The 23,284-nt window shown below is 44.3% G+C and overlaps 1 protein-coding gene across 2 annotated transcripts in view; it reads right to left on the bottom strand.

Moving 5' to 3' along the window:
* The window catches only part of qsox2 (quiescin Q6 sulfhydryl oxidase 2), a 106,077-nt gene that overhangs the window by 20,707 nt on the left and 62,086 nt on the right, over positions 1 to 23,284 (bottom strand). For both annotated transcript variants that reach the window (XM_072488741.1, XM_072488740.1), the window contains 3 exons: positions 15,342 to 15,464; positions 11,414 to 11,564; positions 3,062 to 3,250 (listed from right to left, as the gene is read on the bottom strand). In XM_072488741.1, coding sequence (XP_072344842.1) covers positions 3,062 to 3,250; positions 11,414 to 11,564; positions 15,342 to 15,464 — 463 coding nt within the window. The remainder of the gene's footprint in view (positions 1 to 3,061; positions 3,251 to 11,413; positions 11,565 to 15,341; positions 15,465 to 23,284) is intronic.

Below are 23,284 nucleotides of genomic sequence, written 5' to 3' on the forward strand. Positions count from 1 at the left end.
CAGCAACCGCTCCCATTCCTTACTCTCCTGCTTCCCTTTATGTGCCCTTATTGATATCAGCTCCCCTCTAACCACCGCCTTCAACGCCTCCCAGACCACTCCCACCTGGACCTCCCCATTATCATTGAGTTCCAAGTACTTTTCAATGCACCGCCTCACCCTTAGACACACCCCCTCATCTGCCATTAGTCCCATGTCCATTCTCCAGGGTGGGCGCCCTCCTGTTTCCTCCCCTATCTCCAAGTCCACCCAGTGTGGAGCGTGATCCGAAATGGCTATAGCCGTATACTCCGTTCCCCTCACCTTCGGGATCAATGCCCTACCCAGCACAAAAAAGTCTATTCGCGAGTAGACTTTATGGACATAGGAGAAAAACGAGAACTCCTTACTCCTAGGTCTGCTAAATCTCCACGGGTCTACACCTCCCATCTGCTCCATAAAATCTTTAAGTACCTTGGCTGCTGCCGGCCTCCTTCCAGTCCTGGACTTCGACCTATCCAGCCCTGGTTCCAACACCGTATTAAAATCTCCCCCCATTATCAGCTTTCCCATCTCTAGGTCCGGAATGCGTCCTAGCATCCGCCTCATAAAATTGGCATCATCCCAGTTCGGGGCATATACGTTTACCAAAACCACCGTCTCCCCCTGTAGTTTGCCACTCACCATCACGTATCTGCCCCCGTTATCCGTCACTATAGTCTTTGCCTCGAACATTACCCGCTTCCCCACTAATATAGCCACCCCCCTGTTTTTCGCATCTAGCCCCGAATGGAACACCTGCCCCACCCATCCATTGCGTCGCCTAACCTGGTCTATCAGTTTCAGGTGCGTTTCCTGTAACATAACCACATCTGCCTTAAGTTTCTTAAGGTGTGCGAGTACCCGTGCCCTCTTTATCGGCCCGTTCAGCCCTCTCACGTTCCACGTGATCAGCTGAGTTGGGGGGCTTCCTACCCCCCCCCCTTGTCGATTAGCCATCACCTTTTTCCAGCTCCTCACCCGGTTCCCACGCAGCTGTATCTCCCCCAGGCGGTGCCCCCCCGCCCATCCTCTCCCATACCAGCTCCCCCCTCTCCCCAGCAGCAGCAACCCAGTAATTCCCCCCTCCCACCCCCCCCCCCCGCTAGGGTAATTACTCCCCCCATGTTGCTCCCAGAAGTCAGCAAACTCTGGCTGACCTCGGCTTCCCCCCGTGACCTCGGCTCGCACCGTGCGACGCCCCCTCCTTCCTGCTTCTCTATTCCCGCCATGATTATCATAGCGCGGGAACCAAGCCCGCGCTTCTCCCTTGGCCCCGCCCCCAATGGCCAACGCCCCATCTCCTCCACCTCCCCCCATCACCACCTGTGGGAGAGAGAAAAGTTACCACATCGCAGGATTAGTACATAAAACCCCTCTTTGCCCCCCACATTCGCCCCACCACTTTGTTCGAACGTTCTTTTTAATAACCCGCTCATTCCAATTTTTCTTCCACAATAAAAGTCCACGCTTCATCCGCCGTCTCAAAGTAGTGGTGCCTCCCTCGATATGTGACCCACAGTCTTGCCGGTTGCAGCATTCCAAATTTTATCTTCTTTTTATGAAGCACCGCCTTGGCCCGATTAAAGCTCGCCCTCCTTCTCGCCACCTCCGCACTCCAGTCTTGATAAACGCGGATCACCGCATTCTCCCATTTACTGCTCCGAGTTTTCTTCGCCCATCTAAGGACCATTTCTCTATCCTTAAAACGGAGGAATCTCACCACTATGGCTCTGGGAATTTCTCCTGCTCTCGGTCCTCGCGCCATCACTCGGTATGCTCCCTCCACCTCCAACTGACCCGCCGGGGCCTCCGCTCCCATTAACGAGTGCAGCATCGTGCTCACATATGCCCCGACGTCCGCTCCCTCCACACCTTCAGGAAGACCAAGAATCCTCAGGTTGTTCCTCCTTGCGTTGTTTTCCAGTGCCTCCAACCTTTCCACACATCGTTTCTGATGTGCCTCCTGCGTCTCCGTCTTCACCACCAGGCCCTGTATATCGTCCTCATTCTCGGCTGCCTTTGCCTTCACAACCCGAAGCTCCCGCTCCTGGGTCTTTTGTTCCTCCTTTAGCCCTTCGATCGCCTGTAGTATCGGGGCCAACAGCTCTTTCTTCATTTCCTTTTTGATCTCTTCCACACAGCATTTCAAGAACTCTTGTTGTTCAGGGCCCCATATTAAACTGCCACCTTCCGACGCCATCTTGGTTTTTGCTTGCCTTCCTTGCCGCTGTTCTAAAGGATCCAATGCAATCTGGCCACTCTCTCCCCCTTTTTCCATCCGTATCCAGGGGGGATTCCCTTCTGGTTTACCGCACAGTGTTTTTAGCCGTCAAAATTGCCGTTAGGGCTCCTATCAAGGGCCCAGAAGTCCGTTTCACAGGGAGCTGCCGAAACGTGCGACTCAGCTGGTCATCGCCGCACCCGGAAGTCACGGCACTATTTATGAAGGACAGGTATGTTTCCCACAGTGACCTGGCCAATATTTATCCTTCAACCAACGCTACTAAAAGCAATGATCTGATCGTTCTCACACTGCTGTCTGTGGGACCGTGTTTTCTGCAAACACACTACTGCATTTTCTATGCTCAAACAGTGACTACATGGAGTCTATTCATTTTTTATCACCCAATTCTTTTTTTTCCTAATTAAGGGGCAGTTTAGTGTGGCCAAGACGCTGCACATCTTTGGGTTGTGGGGGTGAGACCCACACAGACACGGGGAGAACGTGCAAATTTAACACAGACAGTAGCCTGGCGCCAGGATCGAACCATAGTCCTTGGCACCAAGAGGCAGCAGTGCTAACCACTGCGCCACCATGCCGTCCTCGAGCCGATTAAATTAAGTGTAAACACGTTGGGACATCAATGGGCGATCATGAAGAATGCTGCATAGACGCTAAACTTTAAAAAAAAAAATAATGTGGGAGCTAGTTACTCCAGTACTGGAATCTCAGAATCCACACATTCCATTTATTTCTGATTTGTAAACACCCAGTCACTGGTTACCGTTAAACATTCTGAGGACGTAAACTTTAAATTACCTGCCAGTCTGCTGTTCACGTCATTGTGCTTTCTCCATAGCCAGAGAATGGCATCATCCAATGTGGCCACTTTATCCATTGATTCTTTTGCCATCTCCTCAAAGTGCTGCGCACACTCTCTGCAGCCGAAGAAATGATGAATGTATCTCCTGATTGCCTGTACAACCATTTGAGGGCTGTTGTCAAAACCTAAACAGAAACAAAGTAAAGTTTACCAGGAAGAAAAGGCTGTACACTACACAGCAGTTCCGTCTCACATTATCTCCCATTCCATTTTCCCTCCCAAAGTACATTGGACAGCTTCATGAGCCCATTTATCCTGACAAGTACCACACAATAAATACTGGACACCCCACAGATGAGAGTTATGCTCAACTTTCCTTCTTGCCTTAAAAGCAGCAATGCAAGTACTTTACTCCTCAAAAAAAGACACCTCCGTTAGAAATTAATGCTTTACCACTGCAACTCGCAACAACTAACAGGTATTGCTGAAAAGGAAGGTGTGTTGCTGAAGCTTTTAGTCTTGCACTTACCAGGACAAATGCAAGAATGTCAAATTTCTAATGATCACAGGAGGAGGGTGTTAATAGATTGGCAAGTTGACTCTGATTGACTGTGTTGCTATGGAGAAAGCAATAGGGAACATCAGACTCCCCAAGCTCCCAGGTAATTCAAAAAAGGTGCACGGTCTGAACATGCTTCTTTTGTTTGCAGAGAATTTGCCCCTGAATATGAATGTATATTGTTTCTAGCAAGTGCAAATGAGCTATGTTAGGAGTTTGACGGATTGTCTTAAATTAGTTGTTAGTGTGGCTATTAGCACACTCAGGATTTATAGAATCATTAGAGTGAAGAAGGTCATTCACCCCATTGAGACTACAGAGACCCTCTGAAAGAGGACCCCAGATAGGCTCACTTCCCTGCCCAATCCACGTAACCCGATAACCTCACCTAACCTGCACATCCCTGGACACGAAGGGACAATTTTAGCATGGACAATCCACCTACCTAACCGGCACATCTTTGGACAGAGAGGGGAAACCAGAGCACCCGGAGGAAACTCACACAGACACAGGAAGAAAGTGTAAACTCCACACAGACAGTCATCCAAGGCCGGAATTGAACCCGGGTTCCTGCCCCTGTGAGGCAGCAGTGCCAATCATGGTGAATAGAGGTACTGGAGGTATTTAATGGCCACGATATAAATCATACTGAACAAAATTGAAAATTTGCAAAGATGATGAAAAAAATTGAATACGAGAAACAGACACACCTACAGGCACTTTTACATCAAAACCTGAGATTATCTGGTAAAATAGAAAATTCTATAACATGCAGTATTAATTTTCTCACTAATCGATGCAATGCCCACTGCCACGTTACTTAGTGTTTTAATTTGGTCTCTACTCAAGACTTAGCAATGCCTGGCTCTCGTATTTTTAATGGGCAAGCAACAACAGCCATTAAAATGATTATGCTTACATATTGCTTTTCAGTGTTCCCACCATTAATCACCTACTTCTTACTGCAGTTTTAATCTTTCCTTTCCAAGACAGCCAAATATATTAACACAAACACATTTTCTTGCTGGTTTTGCTTGTGTCATTCTAGGTACTTGCCCTGCAATTAGCCACCCAGCCCAGCTCTCGACCATTCGGCCTCTTTCACATTGATTCTTCAGCTACGGCGGGTAGGATCAAGGAAAACCCCAAGGCCTTTTACACATATGTGAGAAATATGAGAATGACTAGAGCGAATGTAGGTCCGATCAAGGACAGTAGCGGGAGATTGTGTATTGAGTCTGAAGAGATAGGAGAGGTCTTGAACGAGTACTTTTCTTCTGTATTTACAAATGAGAGGGGCGATATTGTTGGAGAGGACAGTGTTAAACAGATTGGTAAGCTCGAGGAAATACTTGTCAGGAAGGAAGATGTGTTGGGCATTTTGAAAAACTTGAGGATAGACAAGTCCCCCGGGCCTGACGGGATATATCCAAGGATTCTATGGGAAGCAAGAGATGAAATTGCAGAGCCGTTGTCAATTATCTTTTCGTCCTCACTGTCAACAGGGGTGGTACCAGGGGATTGGAGAGTGGCGAATGTCGTGCCCCTGTTCAAAAAAGGAACTAGGGATAACCCTGGGAATTACAGGCCAGTTAGTCTTACTTCGGTGGTAGGCAAAGTAATGGAAAGGGTACTGAAGGATAGGATTTCTGAGCATCTGGAAAGACACTGCTTGATTAGGGATAGTCAGCACGGATTTGTGAGGGGTAGGTCTTGCCTTACAAATCTTATTGAATTCTTTGAGGAGGTGACCAAGCATGTGGATGAAGGTAAAGCAGTGGATGTAGTGTACATGGATTTTAGTAAGGCATTTGATAAAGTTCCCCATGGTAGGCTTATGCAGAAAGTAAGGAGGCATGGGATAGTGGGAAATTTGGCCAGTTGGATAACAAATTGGCTAACCGATAGAAGTCAGAGAGTGGTGGTGGATGGCAAATATTCAGCCTGGATCCCAGTTACCAGTGGCGTACCGCAGGGATCAGTTCTGGGTCCTCTGCTATTTGTGATTTTCATTAATGACTTGGATGAGGGAGTTGAAGGGTGGGTCAGTAAATTTGCAGACGATACGAAGATTGGTGGAGTTGTGGATAGTAAGGAGGGCTGTTGTCGGCTGCAAAGAGACATAGATAGGATGCAGAGCTGGGCTGAGAAGTGGCAGATGGAGTTTAACCCTGAAAAGTGTGAGGTTGTCCATTTTGGAAGGACAAATATGAATGCGGAATACAGGGTTAACGGTAGAGTTCTTGGCAATGTGGAGGAGCAGAGAGATCTTGGGGTCTATGTTCATACATCTTTGAAAGTTGCCACTCGTGGATAGAGCTGTGAAGAAGGCCCATGGTGTGCTCGCGTTCATTAACAGAGGGATTGAATTTAAGAGCCGTGAGGTGATGATGCAGCTGTACAAAACTTTGGTAAGGCCACATTTGGAGTACTGTGTACAGTTCTGGTCGCCTCATTTTAGGAAGGATGTGGAAGCTCTGGAAAAGGTGCAAAGAAGATTTACCAGGATGTTGCCTGGAATTGAGAGTAGGTCTTACGAGGAAAGGTTGAGGGTGCTAGGCCTTTTCTCATTAAAGCGGAGAAGGATGAGGGGCGACTTGATAGAGGTTTATAAGATGATCAGGGGAATAGATAGAGTAGAAGGTCAGAGACTTTTTCCCCGGGTGGAACACACCATTACAAGGGGACATAAATTTAAGGTGAAAGATATAGGAGGGATATCAGAGGTAGGTTCTTTACCCAGAGAGTAGTGGGGGCATGGAATGCACTGCCTGTGGAAGTAGTTGAGTCAGAAACATTAGGGACCTTCAAGCAGCTATTGGATAGGTACATGGATTACGGTAAAATGATATAGTGTAGATTTATTTGTTCTTAAGGGCAGCACGGTAGCATTGTGGATAGCACAATTGCTTCACAGCTCCATGGTCCCAGGTTCGATTCCGGCTTGGGTCATTGTCTGTGCGGAGTCTGCACGTCCTCCCCGTGTCTGCGTGGGTTTCCTCCGGGTGCTCCGGTTTCCTCCCACAGTCCAAAGATGTGCGGGTTAGGTGAATTGGCCAATGATAAATTGCCCTTAATGTCCAAATTGCACTTGGTGTTGGGTGGAGGTGTTGAGTTTGGGTCGGGTGCTCTTTCCAAGAGCCGGTGCAGACTCAAAGGGCCGAATGGCCTCCTTCTGCACTGTAAATTCAATGATAATCTATGATTAATCTAGGACAAAGGTTCGGCACAACATAGTGGGCCGAAGGGCCTGTTCTGTGCTGTATTTTCTATGTTCTATGTTCTACGCTGGATCCTGCTACTTCCGCAGCCATCTGGGATCAGTCAAACTTCACTGGAGCACTGGTGAAAGTCTGAGGCAGAGTGAGACCATATCAAAAACTGATTAATCTTAATTATGCATTTTGTGTGACCGAAATGCCATTGTGGTCAGAGATTTTCTTCCGAGAAGCCTGGGCCTTCAATTCATGCAGCATCCCAGGCCCTTTAGTAAAACATGCTCCACGGCCCATCCAATGGTCAATCAAGGAGAATAGAATTCTCAAGAAATATTACAACAGTGAAAATAAACAGTTTGTTTCATGTAAAGGATAAAGGAAGACACAAACTGCAACACCATTAAGCAATTTTCTATATAAAGTTCTAATTAACAAAGTTACCAATTTTGTTTGGAGATGTGAAATGCTTGTGAAAAGGACTACGTAAATGCATGTCCTTCCAAAATAAAGACTCATGATAAACTGTTTCAAAGCAAGAAAGAAATTATCTCAAATCCTTCTACTTTCCAAGAGCTTCGGTCTCAGGTTCAAATCCTCTCTTTGGCACTGAATTTATTAGCTCCCTCATCTGGTATAAACATTGAATTGCAAGGAGCTTACTCATTTGTTGGCTTAACTTATTTTGATGTTAAAGCAGGCCCATTTGCTGGTTAAATTGCTTACAGGTAAAATTCACTCTTGTAGCACTTGGCTGAGGAGTGAACAGTAGCTTTGCAGCCCTTTGATTTACCCATTAGCATCAAGAACACGATCTTTCCAACTGATTGTGCCAGCTGGAATTAGTGGAAATGCTCACCTGCTTTGTTTGAATCTAACGGCTACGGGATGTAAAAAAACATAATTGTGGGTCTTATCGAGCAGATACGGTGAAAATCTATTATGGAGAAATAGGAAGAATTGGAAAATCTCAGCAGGGAGCAGGTAGAGATAAAAGTCCAGAAAGGGAAGATTCAGAGATGGGCCATGTAAAGATAGTCAAAACGTTTGCAACTTAAAAAAGTGTGTCTGTGCAAATAAATGGCATAACGCACATTACAGAATCTGAACATTGCAAGTTATAATACATCAACCGACGTTTTACAGCATAAAAATGGCATTTCATTTTATTTGTACTTGGTAGAAGTGAAGCTATAAATGATTAAAACACACTTTTTAAAACATTTAATCCTCCTGACCTTGCTACTACCATCCCAATTTCTGAAATTTAATTTATCCTAATCTTTAAAGTGGACAAACAACCCACCTACCTGCAGTGCAGGATTAAAGGATCTCCACTGGTTACACTGGTCAATATTGGCAAATAAGGAGCACACATTTCTACACATAATCCAGCTGTCTTAGCTGACCTAATTCTTCAAATAGTACATTAAGAGTAACTGACAATCAGATTCATTGGAGTACAAATATAAAAGACCAGCTGGTGCAAGTGAGCAAAAGAATAAGCTGTAATTTCCTGATTTTCTCTCCACCTCTCATGAATGAAACGATTCATTGAGGTACAGTTGCACAGGTATTATGCAGTCTCCTCAAACTGATCATCCTTTGCTTGCAAGTATTGGCTCAGTACCTACCACACGCTAAACACAATCTGGTCACCCACCCTTGATCTTCCAGCAGGGCTCACTGCATCAGGAAGAAATCAACCTTCTTTTTCAGAGGAAGGAGAACAGAGATTATCTCAGGCACCCTGCTGTGATCAGCCAACTGACCACAAACCAAAAATTAAACTAGGGATAGAGCTTCCTAAAATGTCTTGTTTTATACTGTAGTACATAACGAAAGGATACTGAAGACAAGGATTTAGTCATTAAGGGAGGAGGAAGATCAACTCACAGGGTAGATAGTGAATAGATATGGTCAGTTTAAACTGAAGTAGAAATGACACGGTTAGCATTAATCATTAGCATTAGTTACAGGAATAGTTATCAGGAAATGGAAAGGAGGGTGGAACTTCGAAAAATTACAATCACCAGGAAAGGGTGCATCGCTGGCTGGGCCAGAATTTATTGCCCATCCCCAATTCCCCTAGGTCTTAGCGGCACATTTCACAGGGCAGTTAAGGGTCAACCACATTGCTGTGGATTGGCAGTCACATGTAGGCCAGACTGGGTAAGGACGGCAGACTTCTTTCCCTGAAGGACCAGATCGGTGCATGAATCAGAAAAGGAAAGTAGGCAAGTACAGCAAATTATTAGAACAGCGAATGGAACATTATCATTTATTGCGAGAGAAGCTAAATACAGAAGTTGGAAGCTTATGCTCCAGTTATATTGGGCATTAGTGAGATCGCATCTGGAGTACTGTGCACAGTATTGGTCTCATTATTTAAGGAGTTGTAAATTTGTAAATGTGTTGGGAGCAGTTCAGAGAAGGTCTGCTGCATGAATACCTCTCTGATGAGGAAAAGTTGGAAAGAGTCAGCTTTTATCTGCTGGGCATTAGATTATGCGGGCAGCATAATCAAAGACCTCTCCGACCAGGCTTACTCACTCTTCCAACGTCTTCCATCAGACAGGAGATACAAAAGTCTGAGAACACGTACAAACAGATTCAAAAACAGCTTCTTCCCCGCTGTTACCAAACTCCTAAATGATCCTCTTATGGACTGACCTGATTAATACTGCACTCCTGTATGCTTCACTTGATGCCGGTATTTATGTATTTAGATTGTGTACCTTGCTTTGCCCTATTAAGTATTTTCTTTTTCTTTTCTTTTATTGTACTAAGATGATCTGCTTGAGCTGCTCGCAGAAAAATACTTTTCACTGTACGTCTGTACACGTGACAATAAACAAATCCAATCCAAATATCACAGTGCTGTCCATTAAGACCAGCTTGACATGGAGCTTGAGGGCAGGAACCGGTCTGCCCCAGCAAAGTGGTGCACAGCGCAGCATTATGGCAGGTGAGCTTTGTCAAACGTATCTCAAAATTTTTCTGGATTGGAAAATTGCTCATGTCACACTGCTTTTTAAGAAGGGTGAAAGAGGAAAACCAGGGAATTACAGACCAGTTTGCCTCACCTCGAAAATTTTCAGTTAGACAGGGAGAGCCAACATGGATTCATGACAGGTAGGTCATGCCTGACAAACTACACGGACAGTGACCCAGAGCCGGGATCGGACCTGGGACCTCGGCACTGTGACGCAGTAATGCTAACCACTGCGTCACCATGTTTTTTTTAAAATGTTTTTATTGGGGTTTCCATTTTCAGGTGAGTCTTTGCTTCATATCGTTCCAACTTATAACTGCATCCCTCCTAACCGAGGTTGTAAATAATTTACCTCGCTTTGCTATACAAGTGGTCAAAATTTATATTTGTGTTATCACGCACATACAAAGAACATAGGAGAAAAGCCCCCAGAATAAACTAATGAAATAAAACAAAAATAGTGTGGGCAGATTTCCCCGTTTACTCTGTGGTGATAGTGCTCCCTCCCTCTCTGGTTCCTCCCTCCTCTCCCCCTCCCCCCTCCTTTCTCCCTCCCTGCTCCCCCTCCCCCCACTAATTGTTGGTCAAGAATAGGTCTTCAAAGAGACTAGTGAATTGTTTGCACGTATGCTGAAATTCTTCATCTGATCTCCTAATTGCAAATTTTATTTTTTCTAGCTTCAGGAACTCCGCTATTCCGAAGCTCTGGGAGGTGCTATCGACCTCCATCCAAGCATTAGTCTCCACCAGGAAATCAGGAAGGCGAAAACCAGTGCGTCGGCCCCTTCCATAAAGAGCTTTGGATGTTCCGATACCCCGAAAACCGCCACTGAGGGGCATGGCTCCATCTTTATCCCCACTATTCTGGACATGGCCTCAAATGTGGTCCAAAACCCAATGAGCTTGGGGCAAGTCCAGAGTCACGTGGGTGTGGTTGGCCAGACTCCCCTGACGTCGCTTGCACTTGTCCTTCACCTCCGAGAAGAACCCACTCATGTGTGTCCTGTTTAGGTGCGCCCTGTGCACTACCTTTAGCTGCGTTAGGCTCAGCTCTGCACACGAGGTGGAATTGACGCAGTGCAGAGCTTCGATCCGGAGTCCTCCCCCTATCTCCACGTCCAGCTCCAAGCTTTTACCCAGAGTCCTCCCCCTATCTCCATGAACAGCTCCTCCTCCCATTTTTCTCACGCCTCGTCCAGTGGGGCACACACCTCTTCTAACAGTCATCCATATATGTCACCATATTTACCGTTCCCTAACAAGTCTGGCTCCAGCAGTCTGTTCAGTAGGGTGTGTCCGGGTATCTGGGGTTAATGAGCATTCATGAGATACAAATGAAATTCACACCACCTGTGTGGAAGATTGTCCTGCCATTGGGAGGATTGTGAAGTGTTTGTTTGCTGGCAGATATCCAACTCCAGACTCTCCGTTCCCACCCGGCACCAAACCCATCGTGGAGACAGGAGAGTTCCATACTTAATGTTTACGTCTTCTGGTCATTTGCATCGTTAATTTTTCAGGCAGAGTAAATCATTTTGGGTTACAGAAGATAAAGTTGGTTTGAAATGAAATAGTTTACCAGGAAGAATTTGCATTTCAGGACGTGTCACAGCATGTACCATCAAGGTATGGAAGAGTGTCCAAAGTGAGCATGGGTAACCTCTGTACTGAGGCTGACTGCCCTGGCAGCCGACCCACTCTATACGATTTGTAAGAAACATTCCAGATATCTGCAAGAGAATGATAAACATAGAAAATATCTGAACATATCTGAATAAGATATCCAAGCTGCACTGATTAAACAATATCCTGAGGGACCTTTCTGTTGATTCCCTTTCCTCCCCCCCCACCTTTCTTTATTTTTAGTTATCATTTTGATCCATGGGTGCTGAATGGGTAAATATATATCTTTAAGTTGAGTTGGGGAAACAAGGAAATTGACAATTACAACAGGGAACACTCGATAACTTTGAACAGCAAAACCCAGACTTTCCGGTAGCCGAGAAATGGGGTGGAACTCGGTTTGATTGGTTGCTGGCCAATAAATTGGCCAACACGCCATATTCTGCCCGGTAACAGGTGGTGATTGGATTTTGCCCGAGTGGGATGATTTCGGGAGACCCAAGGAAAGCAGAGTCAGGTCCCTGGACACTGAGGGGAAAGGACCTGCTCTCTCTCTCTCTCGTGCTTTCTTCAGAAAAGCTGCTGTATTTCTGAAACTGCAGAAACCTGAATGAATCTACGGTGAAAAACCATTACAGACTGTAAAGCAGAAATCTCGACCCAAAGTCTGGTTTGAAGGAAAAATTGTGCTAGTCACAACTATCTGAAACAATTATTTACGTATTATTTTACTCTTCTCTTTCCCTCTGTTTTTTTTGCTGTAGGGCTGGAGTTGACCGCGCCCTAGTCTTGGGTGTCTTCGTATAATGTCAAAAATGAACTGAATATTATCGAAATAATTCTCCCTTTCTTTTTCCATTACTATAAAGATTTAATAGCAGTCTGCCGGGTCGACAATGACAGAGACAAATGTTATCTCTACCTAGTACATGATGATCACATAGCAGACTTAAGCCTGATGTTCCATATCTAAACCATCTGCCTAAATTAGGATAACAAGACATCCAAGCAGGAGATGTGCCACAAGACAACCACATGGGCTAGCAGTGGAAATAGGTCAGATCTACCCTGGGAATCTGCCCCTTGCTAATTGGATAATTGAGTAAATCATTGGCATGCGGCACCCTCAAACCCCCGAGAAATAATGGACTACAGCTTGGAAAAAACACTTTGGATGGAAAAAGGTTTCCCGAGGTTCCAGCTTAATAACCTGGCTAGCTCAAGAAGACCATGAGCAAAGGACAATGGCCATCAGCTCTGCAGACCATCATCTCCAGGAGCTGTGGATTATTCTCACCTATTATGGGTTGCAGATTTTTTTCTGTCTATTTAGCTCATGAAATATTTAATCCATTGGCTCGTGATAAATGGCTTAAAACAACCTGCTTGAATCCCTTTTTTGGTAATCTGTGACTCCCAGACTGAATCCTTCATAGCCATTTGATAATTGATTCCCAATAAACGGTGAAAAAATTCACTCAAAATGTGGAGGTGGCTGGCATAACTGCACAGAGGTGGGTTGCATTCTTGAACCACTACAATGGTTTGATGCAATTGAATGGCTAGTTCAGCTACTTCAGAGTAGTTAAGAGGCAAACACATTGGCCGGAATTTTCCAGCTCCCCTTGGGATGTGTTTTAGCATAGCAGAGATGGACAGTCACTGGCTGCCGGCAGGATTTTCCGTTTTACATGGTTCGCCTATCCCACTGCTGGGAAACCTGTGTTAGGGGTCAGCTTCGGCGGGAAGATACCACCCATTAGTGTGGCCTGGAGTCACTAATAAATCAAACTGGAGAAAGATGATCTTTTCCTTCCCCAAGAAACATTAATAAGTCGGTCGGGACCTAATGCTCGCTTTTTACTGATGACAGCCTTTTATATCCAGATTATGCCAGCTCTGGAGTCGAAGAGCATGTGAATGTCACATTTGAACACTCTGCAATAAATGCTTTAAGATGGCAGCAATCCCAGAAGACAAACACCAATTATCAGGTGGTAAATTTCACTTAAAATACCAGGAGCATTTTGTTTGCAAACACAAAAATCACAATGGGATTAGGGAATGATGGTAGCTGGCAGACCAGAGGAAAAAAATACTTTAAAAAAACTCAGGTAATCAGCCAGTCAGCAAAACATTACAGAGCAGAGCTAGTCAATGTTCCATCACATTTTAGCTTATTAAGGGTTTTAGAAGTACCCATTTCAGTAGTTAATTAAAAAAAAACATTGGCTAGCTTTGAAATTCTCTTTGAAGTTACAGGATTCCTGCTCAAATTGAATCCCCCAAGAAAAGTAGTTGATTGCAGACTTTTTCACTGTGAACAACTCGTTGATCTCTTCTGAAAGCCAACATTTACACTGCCCCATTCATTACAGGTCTGCTTCCTGGAGGCTGATTATGGAAATGCATTGCCAGTAATTCTGAGAAGTTCATAATGCAGGATTGTCTCGCAAAATCAAAATGATCGCTTGGGGATAAGACATATTTGCAAGTAAGAGTGGCTATCCTAATGATATATTTTCCAGATCACTTATGACTGCACTACCACAGCCTCTGGTGAAATTTAAATTCAATGAATAAAATCCAGAATTGAAAGCTAATCTTCATGTTGGCAACTATGAAACCAGCATTAATTGCTGAAAAAATCTATTTGGTTACCAGTGTCCTTTAGAGAAGGAAATTTGCCACCCTTACCTGGTCTGGCCTACAGATGACTCCAGACTCACAATAACATGGGTTGCCTCTTAACTGCACACTGAAGTGGCCTAGTAAGTCATTCAGATCAAGGTATAGGCATCAAAGGCTGGCCTTACAGTGATGCCATGAAACAATACATTTTTAAAAAATATGTTGACAATATCTAATTTTTTTACATCAATTTAGAGTACCCAATTCTCTTTTTTCCCAATTAAGGGGCAATTTAGCATGGCCGATTCACCTACCCTGCACATCTTTTTGGGTTGTGGGGGTGAGACCCACGCAGACACGGGGAAAATGTGCAAACTCCACACGGACAGTGACCCGGGGCCGGGATCCAGCCGGGAGCGCCGTGAGGGAACAGTGCTAATCACTGCGCCACCGTGTTGCCCTGCAATTCAGAACAGCACTGCATAACTTAATTTCATACCAGCCATTCATGTGGCTGATGCAAATCTCAGAGGCTCAAGATTCAGCGTGACCTCAACTACAAAGTGAATAATGAAACAAAACTATAAATTACGCAACAAAATTACAGACCTGAAGTTTTAAGGAATGCAGAAAATAGTGCTTTTCAGGGATCACGCATTGTCGATGCTTAAGTTGGGGGCTTCCATAAAAATTAAATCAAGATTTTCCTCCACTCAGGAGTGCAAGGGTAACTTTGGTATTCTTGACCCAGGACCTTTTGAGAATCCAGCAACATACACACTGCACCAAGACACACAGAAGGAAGGACAAATTGCCCTCTGAACCCCTGTCATCATGGCAATATGACTGTATATGCCCACTGGAAAAATTGTCCACCCCCCAAAGTCATCACGTGGACTTTGATCAAAAATAATTCTTACAATGAGAATCACAAGCTAAGTAGAAACAGTTTGTCTGTGTGCAAGTATTTCCGGAGAGCGAAATAAGAATTATCAGGAGATGGTGTTCTTATTGAAACCTCAGCGATAAATAAATAGGAAGTGAGAAGATTAAATGAAGCTTTATAACATGCAGAAATATTGTCACAGCACGACAGGAAATAAATCCAGTTATCTGATTAACAGAAGAACTTTCTGCGATACGTGTGCTATCTGCAGAATTCGTTTTGGAGAAATTGATCAAAAGAAAAACATTCTCCTCTTTAATATTGGTGAATATCAGATCATGGCTTCTCTGGCAAGCAAGATACTTACCCTCATTTTGTTATTCACCAAATCTAGGATTGCATCATATGGGATTTTATCCAATGGAAGGCTCACTAACCACTCCTGCAGTGTTTCCAGTAACTTCACTACTGGCTGTTGACCAGGGAATAGCTTTCAAATAAATAAGAAAAAAATTATTCATTAGACCAAATATTCCTATGAGCTGAAGATCAAAACATGATCAGGGCATGATCATTTGACAAACTTAAATTTTGTGTTAACAAAGCTTTCAATTTAATTGTGGTTAGCGTTTAATTACTGTGCAACTTACAGTTCAGGAGAACCATGTGATGAACAATGATAACATAACACTGTAACCCTTATGAATGGTGACTATGGGCGATTTCTGATTCCTCTTTGTCATTTGTTTATGTTAACATGCGGGTTAATGTTTGGGGGTTTGGTGGGAGGATGGGACCGTTGTTATTGATATGGTAATAGACATTACATTCGTTATGGATTATTGTTTATTTTTGGGCGTAAATTTGGGAGAAAATGTGAAAAAGGAGAATAAAAAAATGTGATTGCTCTTGATATGAAGGCAACATTTGACAGAATGTGGCATCAAGGACCCCTAGGAGGACAGGGGTCATTGGCAATCGGGGGAAAATGCTGCCCTGGTCGGAGTAATGTTGAGCACAAAGGAAGATGGTTGTGGTTGTTGGAGGTCAACCACTTACCGCTGCGGGTGTTCCTAAGAGTAGTGCCGTCGGCCCAACCATCTTCATTCACTTTATCAATTACCTTCAACTCCATCATAAAGTCAGAATTGAGGATGTTCGCTGATGAATGCACAATTTTCAGCATTATTCACGACTCTTTAGATACTGAATGTCCATATGTAGCTAGACCGGGACAATATTCAAGCTTTGGCTGGTAAGCGACAAGTAACATTTGTGCCACAAAAATGCCAGGCAATGATCATCTCCAAAAAGAAAGAATCTAACTATCACCCCTTGACGTTCAATGGCTATACCATCGCTGATTTGCCCACATCATCCTGCAAGTTAGCAGAAACTGAACTGGACTAGCCATATAAATAAAAGTGCAAGTAGAGGCTGGAAAATCTGCAGCGAGTAACTCACTTCCTGACTCTCCAATGTTTGTCTACCAACTACAAAGCACAAGTTAGGAGTGTGATGGAATACGCTCCATTTACATGGATGAGTGCAACTCCAACAACGCTCAAGAAGCTTGATACCATCCAGGGCAAAGGAGCCTGCTTGATTTGCATCCCACCCCATCGCCTTCACAATTTACTCCCTTCACCACTGACACAGAGTAGCAGCAGTGCGTACCATCTATAAGATGCACTGCAGCAACTCAAAGGTTCAAAACCCATGGCCACTACCGCTAAGAACAAGTGCCACCATCTGCAAGTTCCCGATCAAGCGGTATGTTGTCCTGAATTGAAGAGCCGGGAGATTTAAAAAGCGCGGGAGGAGAGAGCCGGGACAGTGCTGGGAGAGGCGAGTGCACAAAAGGTGTGGCAGGAGTGCCTTTAGACAAGGAGTGCTGATTGGAACAGAGTGCATCTGAGTTTAGGTGAGTGACTGAATTCAGGTGAGTGGTGAGAGAGGGTTGAGTTTTTGTTGGTGTTCGGGTTTATCCTTGAGGTTCTATAAAGGAAATTTTAAAAAATATATTTAAATTAATTAACTAGTTGAATATGGCTGGACAGGTGATGTGCTGTTGCTGTATGATGATGGAACTGGTGGATCCCATTGAGACCGTCAGTGACCACATCTGCAGCAAGTGTTGGCTGCTCGAGAAACTTCGGCTCAGAATTGATGAGCTGGAGACCGAGCTGCACACACTGCGGCACATCAGGGAGGGGGAACATTACCTGGACGCTTTGTTTCAGGAGGCAGTCACACCCGGTAGAATAAGTACTGTTAATTCGGACAGTGGTCAGGGACAGAGTGGTGTGACTGCAAGGGAGGCTGGTAGGGGGATCCTGAGTTTAGGAGTTGAGGAGCCTCAGCCCTTGACCTTGTCCAACAGGTATGAGGTACTTGCTCCCTGTGTGGATGAGGAAGAGGGCTGTAGGGAGGATGCGTTGACTGACCACTGCACCATGGTACAGGAAGCCATTCAAGAGGGGGGAGCAAAAAGACAAGTGGTAGTTGTAGGGGATTCTATAATTAGGGGGATTGATGGCATCCTTTGTAAGCCCGATCGAGAGTCCCGCATGGTATGTTGCCTGCCCGGTGCCAGGGTGAGGGACATCTCTGATCGGCTTGAAAGGATTTTGGAGAGGGAGGGGGAGGGTCCAGTTGTTGTGGTCCACATAGGTAAGACTAGGAAAGAGGACCTGTTTGGGGATTATCAAACACTAGGAACTAAATTAAAGAACAGGTCCTCCAGGGTTATAATCTCTGGATTACTACCCGAGCCACGTGCCAATTGGCATAGGGTTGAGAAAAGTAGGGAAGTTAACACGTGGCTAAAGGAGTGGTGCGGGAAAGAGGGATTCCATTTCATGGGGCATTGGCATCAGTACTGGGGCAGGAGGGACCTGTACCGTTGGGACGGTCTTCACCTGAACCATTCTGGGACCAGTGTTCTAGCGAATAGGATAAATAGGTTGGTCACAAGGACTTTAAACTAGTAAGTTGGGGGGGGGGGGGGAAGGAAAATGTAAAGCTATGGACAGTATAATGGTTAATGGAGAGCAAAGCAACTGGTTACGTGACAGGTTATGTAGAGATATGGGTTCAAAGACAAGGAAAATTAGGAGAAAGGGCAAGAGGAAAAATAAATTGCGAAAAGTTACTGATCAAGGTGTTAGGATTCATAACAAAGACATAAAAAACAGCATAAGTGTACTTTACCTGAATGCTCGTAGTATACGGAATGAGGTGAATGAATTGATGGCGCAAATCATCGTGAATGACTATGATTTAGTGGCCATTACTGAAACATGGTTAAAAGATGGTCACGACTGGGAGTTAAATATCCAAGGGTATCAGACTATACGAAAGGATAGAATAGACGGTAAGGGCGGTGGTGTAGCTTTGTTGTTTAAGGATGGCATCCGGGCAATAGGAAGGGATGATATTGGTGCTATGGAGGACAAGGTTGAATCAATTTGGGTGGAAATCAGGAATAGTAAGGCGAAAAGGTCACTGATAGGAGCAGTCTATAGGCCACCAAATAGTAACAGGATGGTAGGGCAGGCAATAAGCAAAGAAATAACGGATGCATGTAGAAATGGTACAGCGGTTATCATGGGAGATTTTAATCTGCATATCGATTGTTTTAACCAGGTTGGTAAAGGCAGCCTTGAGGAGGAGTTTATAGAATGTGCCCGGGATAATTTCCTGGAACAGTATGTAATGGAACCTACAAGGGAACAAGCGGTCCTAGATCTGGTCCTGTGTAATGAGGCAGGATTGATTAATGATCTCATAGTTCGGGATCCTCTTGGAAGGGGCGACCACAATATGGTGGAATTTAAAATACAGTTGGAGGATGATAAGGTAAAATCAAACACTAGTGTTTTGTGCTTAAACAAAGGCGATTACAATGGGATGAGAGAAGAACTAGCTAAGGTAGACTGGGAGCAAAGACTTCATGGTGAAGCAGTTGAGGAACAGTGGAGAACCTTCCGAGCGATCTTTCACAGTGTTCAGAAAGGTTCATACCGACAAAAAAGACGGTAGAAAGGGGAAAACTCGACCATGGATATCTAAGGAGGTGAGGGAGAGTATCAAATTGAAGGAAAAAACATACAAAGTGGCAAAAATTAGTGGGAGACTAGAGGACTGGGAAGTCTTTAGGGGACAACAGAAAGCTACTAAAAAAGCCATAAAGAAGAGTAAGGTAGACTATGAAAGTAAACTGGCTCAGAACATAAAAGCAGATAGTAAAAGCTTCTACAAATATAGAAGACAAAAAAGAGTGGCTAAGGTAAATATTGGTCCTTTGGAAGATGAGAAGGGAGATTTAATAATAGGAGACGGGGAAATGGCTGAGGAGCTGAACAGGTTTTTGGGGTCAGTCTTCACAGTGGAGGACACAAATAACATGCCAGTGACTGATGGAAATAAAGATATGATAGGTGAGGACCTTGAGATGATTGTAATCACTAAGGCAGTGATTGGGCAAGCTAATGGGGCTAAAGGTAGACCAGTCTCCTGGCCCTGATGGGATGCATCCGAGAGTGTTAAAAGAGATGGCTAGGGAAATTGTAAACGCACTAGTGATAATTTATCAAAATTCACTAGACTCTGGGGTGGTCCCAGAGGATTGGAAAGTAGCAAACGTGACACCACTGTTTAAAAAAGGAGGTCGGCAGAAAGCGGGTAATTATAGGCCGGTAAGCTTAACTTCGGTTGTAGGGAAAATGCTGGAATCTATCATTAAGGAGGAAATAGCGGGGCACCTGGAGGGAAATTGTCCCATTGGGCAGACGCAGCATGGGTTCACAAAGGGTAGGTCGTGTCGGACTAATTTGGTAGAATTTTTTGAGGACGTTACCAGTGCAGTAGATAACGGGGAACCAATGGATGTGGTATATCTGGATTTCCAGAAAGCTTTTGACAAGGTGCCACACAAAAGGTTGCTGCATAAACTAAAGATGCATGGCATTGAGGGTAAAGTGGTAGCATGGGTAGAGGATTGGTTAACTAACAGAAAGCAGAGAGTGGGGATAAATGGGTGTTTCTCTGGTTGGCAACCTGTAACTAGTGGGGTCCCTCAAGGATCAGTGTTGGGCCCGCAGTTGTTCACAATTTACATAGACGATTTGGAGTTGGGGACCAAGTGCAATGTGTCAAAGTTTGCAGACGACACTAAGATGAGTGGTAAAGCAAAAAGTGCAGAGGATACCGGAAGTCTGCAGAAGGATTTGGATAGGTTAGGTGAATGGGCTAGGGTCTGGCAGATGGAATTCAATGTTGCCAAGTGTGAGGCTATCCATTTTGGGAGGAATAACAGCAGAATGGATTATTATTTAAACGGTAAGATGTTAAAACATGCTGCTGTGCAGAGGGACCTGGGTGTGCTGGTGCACGAGTCGCAAAAAGTTGGTGTGCAGGTGCAACGGGTGATTAAGAAGGCTAATTGAGTTTTGTCTTTCATTGCTAGAGGGATGGAGTTCAAGACTAGTGAGGTTATGCTGCAATTGTATAGGGTATTGGTGAGGCCGCATCTGGAGTATTGTGTTCAGTTTTGGTCTCCTTACCTGAGAAAGGACATAGTGGCACTGAAGGGAGATTCACTAGGTTGATCCCAGAGTTGAGGGGATTAGATTATGACGAGAGGTTGAGTAGACTGGGACTGTACTCATTGGAGTTTAGAAGGATGCGGGGGGGATCTTATTGAGACATATAAAATTATGAAGGGAATAGATAGGATAGATGCGGGCAGGTTGTTTCCACTGGTCGGGGAAAGCAGAACTCGGGGGCATGGCCTCAAAATAAGGGGAGGTAGATTTAGGACGGAGTGTAGGAGGAACTTCTTCACCCAAAGGGTTGTGAATCTCTGGAATTCCTTGCCCAGTGAAGCAGTTGAGGCTCCTTCTTTAAACGTTTTAAAGAAAAAGATAGATGCCTTTCTAAAGAATAAAGGGATTCGGGGATATGGTGTACGGGCCGGAGAGTGGAGCTGAGTCCACAAAGATCAGCCATGATCTCATTAAATGGCGGAGCAGGCTCGAGGGGCCAGATGGCCTACTCCTGTTCCTAGTTCTTATGTTCTAAGTATACCACTGATTCTTCGCTGTTGCCGACTCAAAATTCGCTCCTCTCTAATAGCCCTGTGAGTGTACCTACACTACATATACTGCAACAGTTCACACATATATTAAATACAGTCTACTCCACACTGTCCCCCTGATCCCTTCCTCCACTCCGCTCTAGAAATACGGGACAATCTACCTTAAGCTTTCTAAATCCCAATAACAGATGCTATGATTCATTACTCTATTAGATCTCCTTCTGTCACTGAGGGACATCTGCCAATTGTTGTAGCCAGTTTGTACTTCACAAGATTAACAAATGACATTTCAATTCAAAAGAGAGCCTTGCAATCAATATAGTTTATTTGATTTGTGATCTTTTTAAAAAGAACGGCAATATCTTTTTTGTGCCAAGACCAGGAATCATAATCCAGGCTCAGTACATAAATCCGTATGTGGATTAAGCAGAGTTGCTTCACCTGTACTACTGGGAAGAGCAGCAGTCTAAGAAATTTTTAAAAATAGGTGTTGCACAAATTCACTGTGCACCAGACGTAAAGAGCTGTACTCACAGAACAGATATATTTGCAACCTGCTGCACATGGACATAAAACAAACCAGCATTGCAGAATAGTGGCTCTAAGTCATGACAGCTGAAGGTGCGGATTCAACCTTCAGGACATTGATTCCAGCCGTGTTTGAGCGGTGTTGGAAAGAAAAAGAAAAGCATTCATTGTGTACACTACAGTGACTACACTGGCTATAAAATGCTTTGGGATGTCCTGAGGTCACAAAGGCACAATATAAACACAAGTTTCTTCCACAGGTCAAGGAGTGCAAGTGGGGGGTCCCCTCCCACCGCTTAAGCCTTTGGACTGAAGAATGTAAACCTAAAAAGATGAGACACTGGAAGAAAAACAAAAAATAAGCTCCCTCACATTGTACAATAGGCCCATGTGGACCAGCCTCCAGAGAAGATCAGAAAAGGGGAAAGCGGGTTTACTACATTCACTACACAAAATTTAACAATCTGCAATTTGACGGTTTAAACCCGACAATCTTAAAGGGTCTGGCATTATCAAAATATATCCGCCTGAAAAATTAATCCCTCCTGTCAGTTAGAGGATCAAATCTGTAGATGTCGTGTTTTCTTTTAAGAAAGTGCAGTGTTAATCTGGCCATCACATTATCTCTACCATCTGATTCAGTTGAAGGCTAATAGGGAATAAAGGGAGGATTGTATTTATAAAGCTTCAAAATAAAACACAGGGATAAAGAATTCCATCCAGTTGATATTCTTCAATCTAGCAAATTATTCAGCCACAAACCGAAAAAAAAATCTGAACACAGCATATAACCCAATAAATTAACAGCAAAATAACAATTTTGAGTGCCACTTTCTTCAGATCATGGGGAGGACTGCTCTTGCAAGGGTTGTGCGCTTGAGGGCATTTACAGTCAATCCCAAGAGAACAGCCAAGCTACTGAAAAATGTGCAATCTTGAGCAAAGACGTCTTCTAAACACATGCTAAAAGTTTGCTGTACAACTGGCAAACAAGATAACCCTTCTAAATTTGCTGAATTTAATAATTTGGGTCTTGTCTGGTCAGGCTGTGCCTTACTCCATTGATTCACCGCAATAGGGTGACAGGTGGTTTTGAAGCAGAGTCCCCAAACTTACTTCTGTTCTGTGCTGAACACAGGCAGATGTTTCCCTGACTCATGGGATGGGGGATCATCTATGGGTCAACTTCAGAGTGGCAGAGCATTGAAGCAGCCTCTCTGGTCCCTCAGCTACAGTTGGTGCTTAAAAGAAAGAAGCTGCATTTATAGAGCACCTTTCATGAGCTCAGGACATCCCAAAAAACTTTACAGCTAATAAAATACTTTTCTTTCTCCAAAGAATAGATAAGGTACAATTTTGGAAATGTGGCAGTCAACTTTGTACACAGTAAAGCCTCACAAAGAGCACAGCAATAATGCACAGCTAACCTGCTTTTTATTGACGCGATTGATATGAAGGTGGGGACAATCAGGAGGAGCTTGACTGAATTTGAATGCGAAAATTATAATCAGAAGTGCCAATTTAATAATTAGTAAACAGGCAGGTCTAGTGAGAACATAGAATTGAGTTCACTTGCCAGTGTTGGGTTGAGACTCCATTATGAGCCATTACACTATAGGCAGAACTTAAAGTAATTTCTAAGCTACGCCCTCTCCTGTACAATTCCTCACTGAAACAGCTCT

This window comes from Scyliorhinus torazame, chromosome 22 (assembly GCF_047496885.1).
Source record: "Scyliorhinus torazame isolate Kashiwa2021f chromosome 22, sScyTor2.1, whole genome shotgun sequence".
Lineage (NCBI taxonomy): Eukaryota > Metazoa > Chordata > Chondrichthyes > Carcharhiniformes > Scyliorhinidae > Scyliorhinus > Scyliorhinus torazame.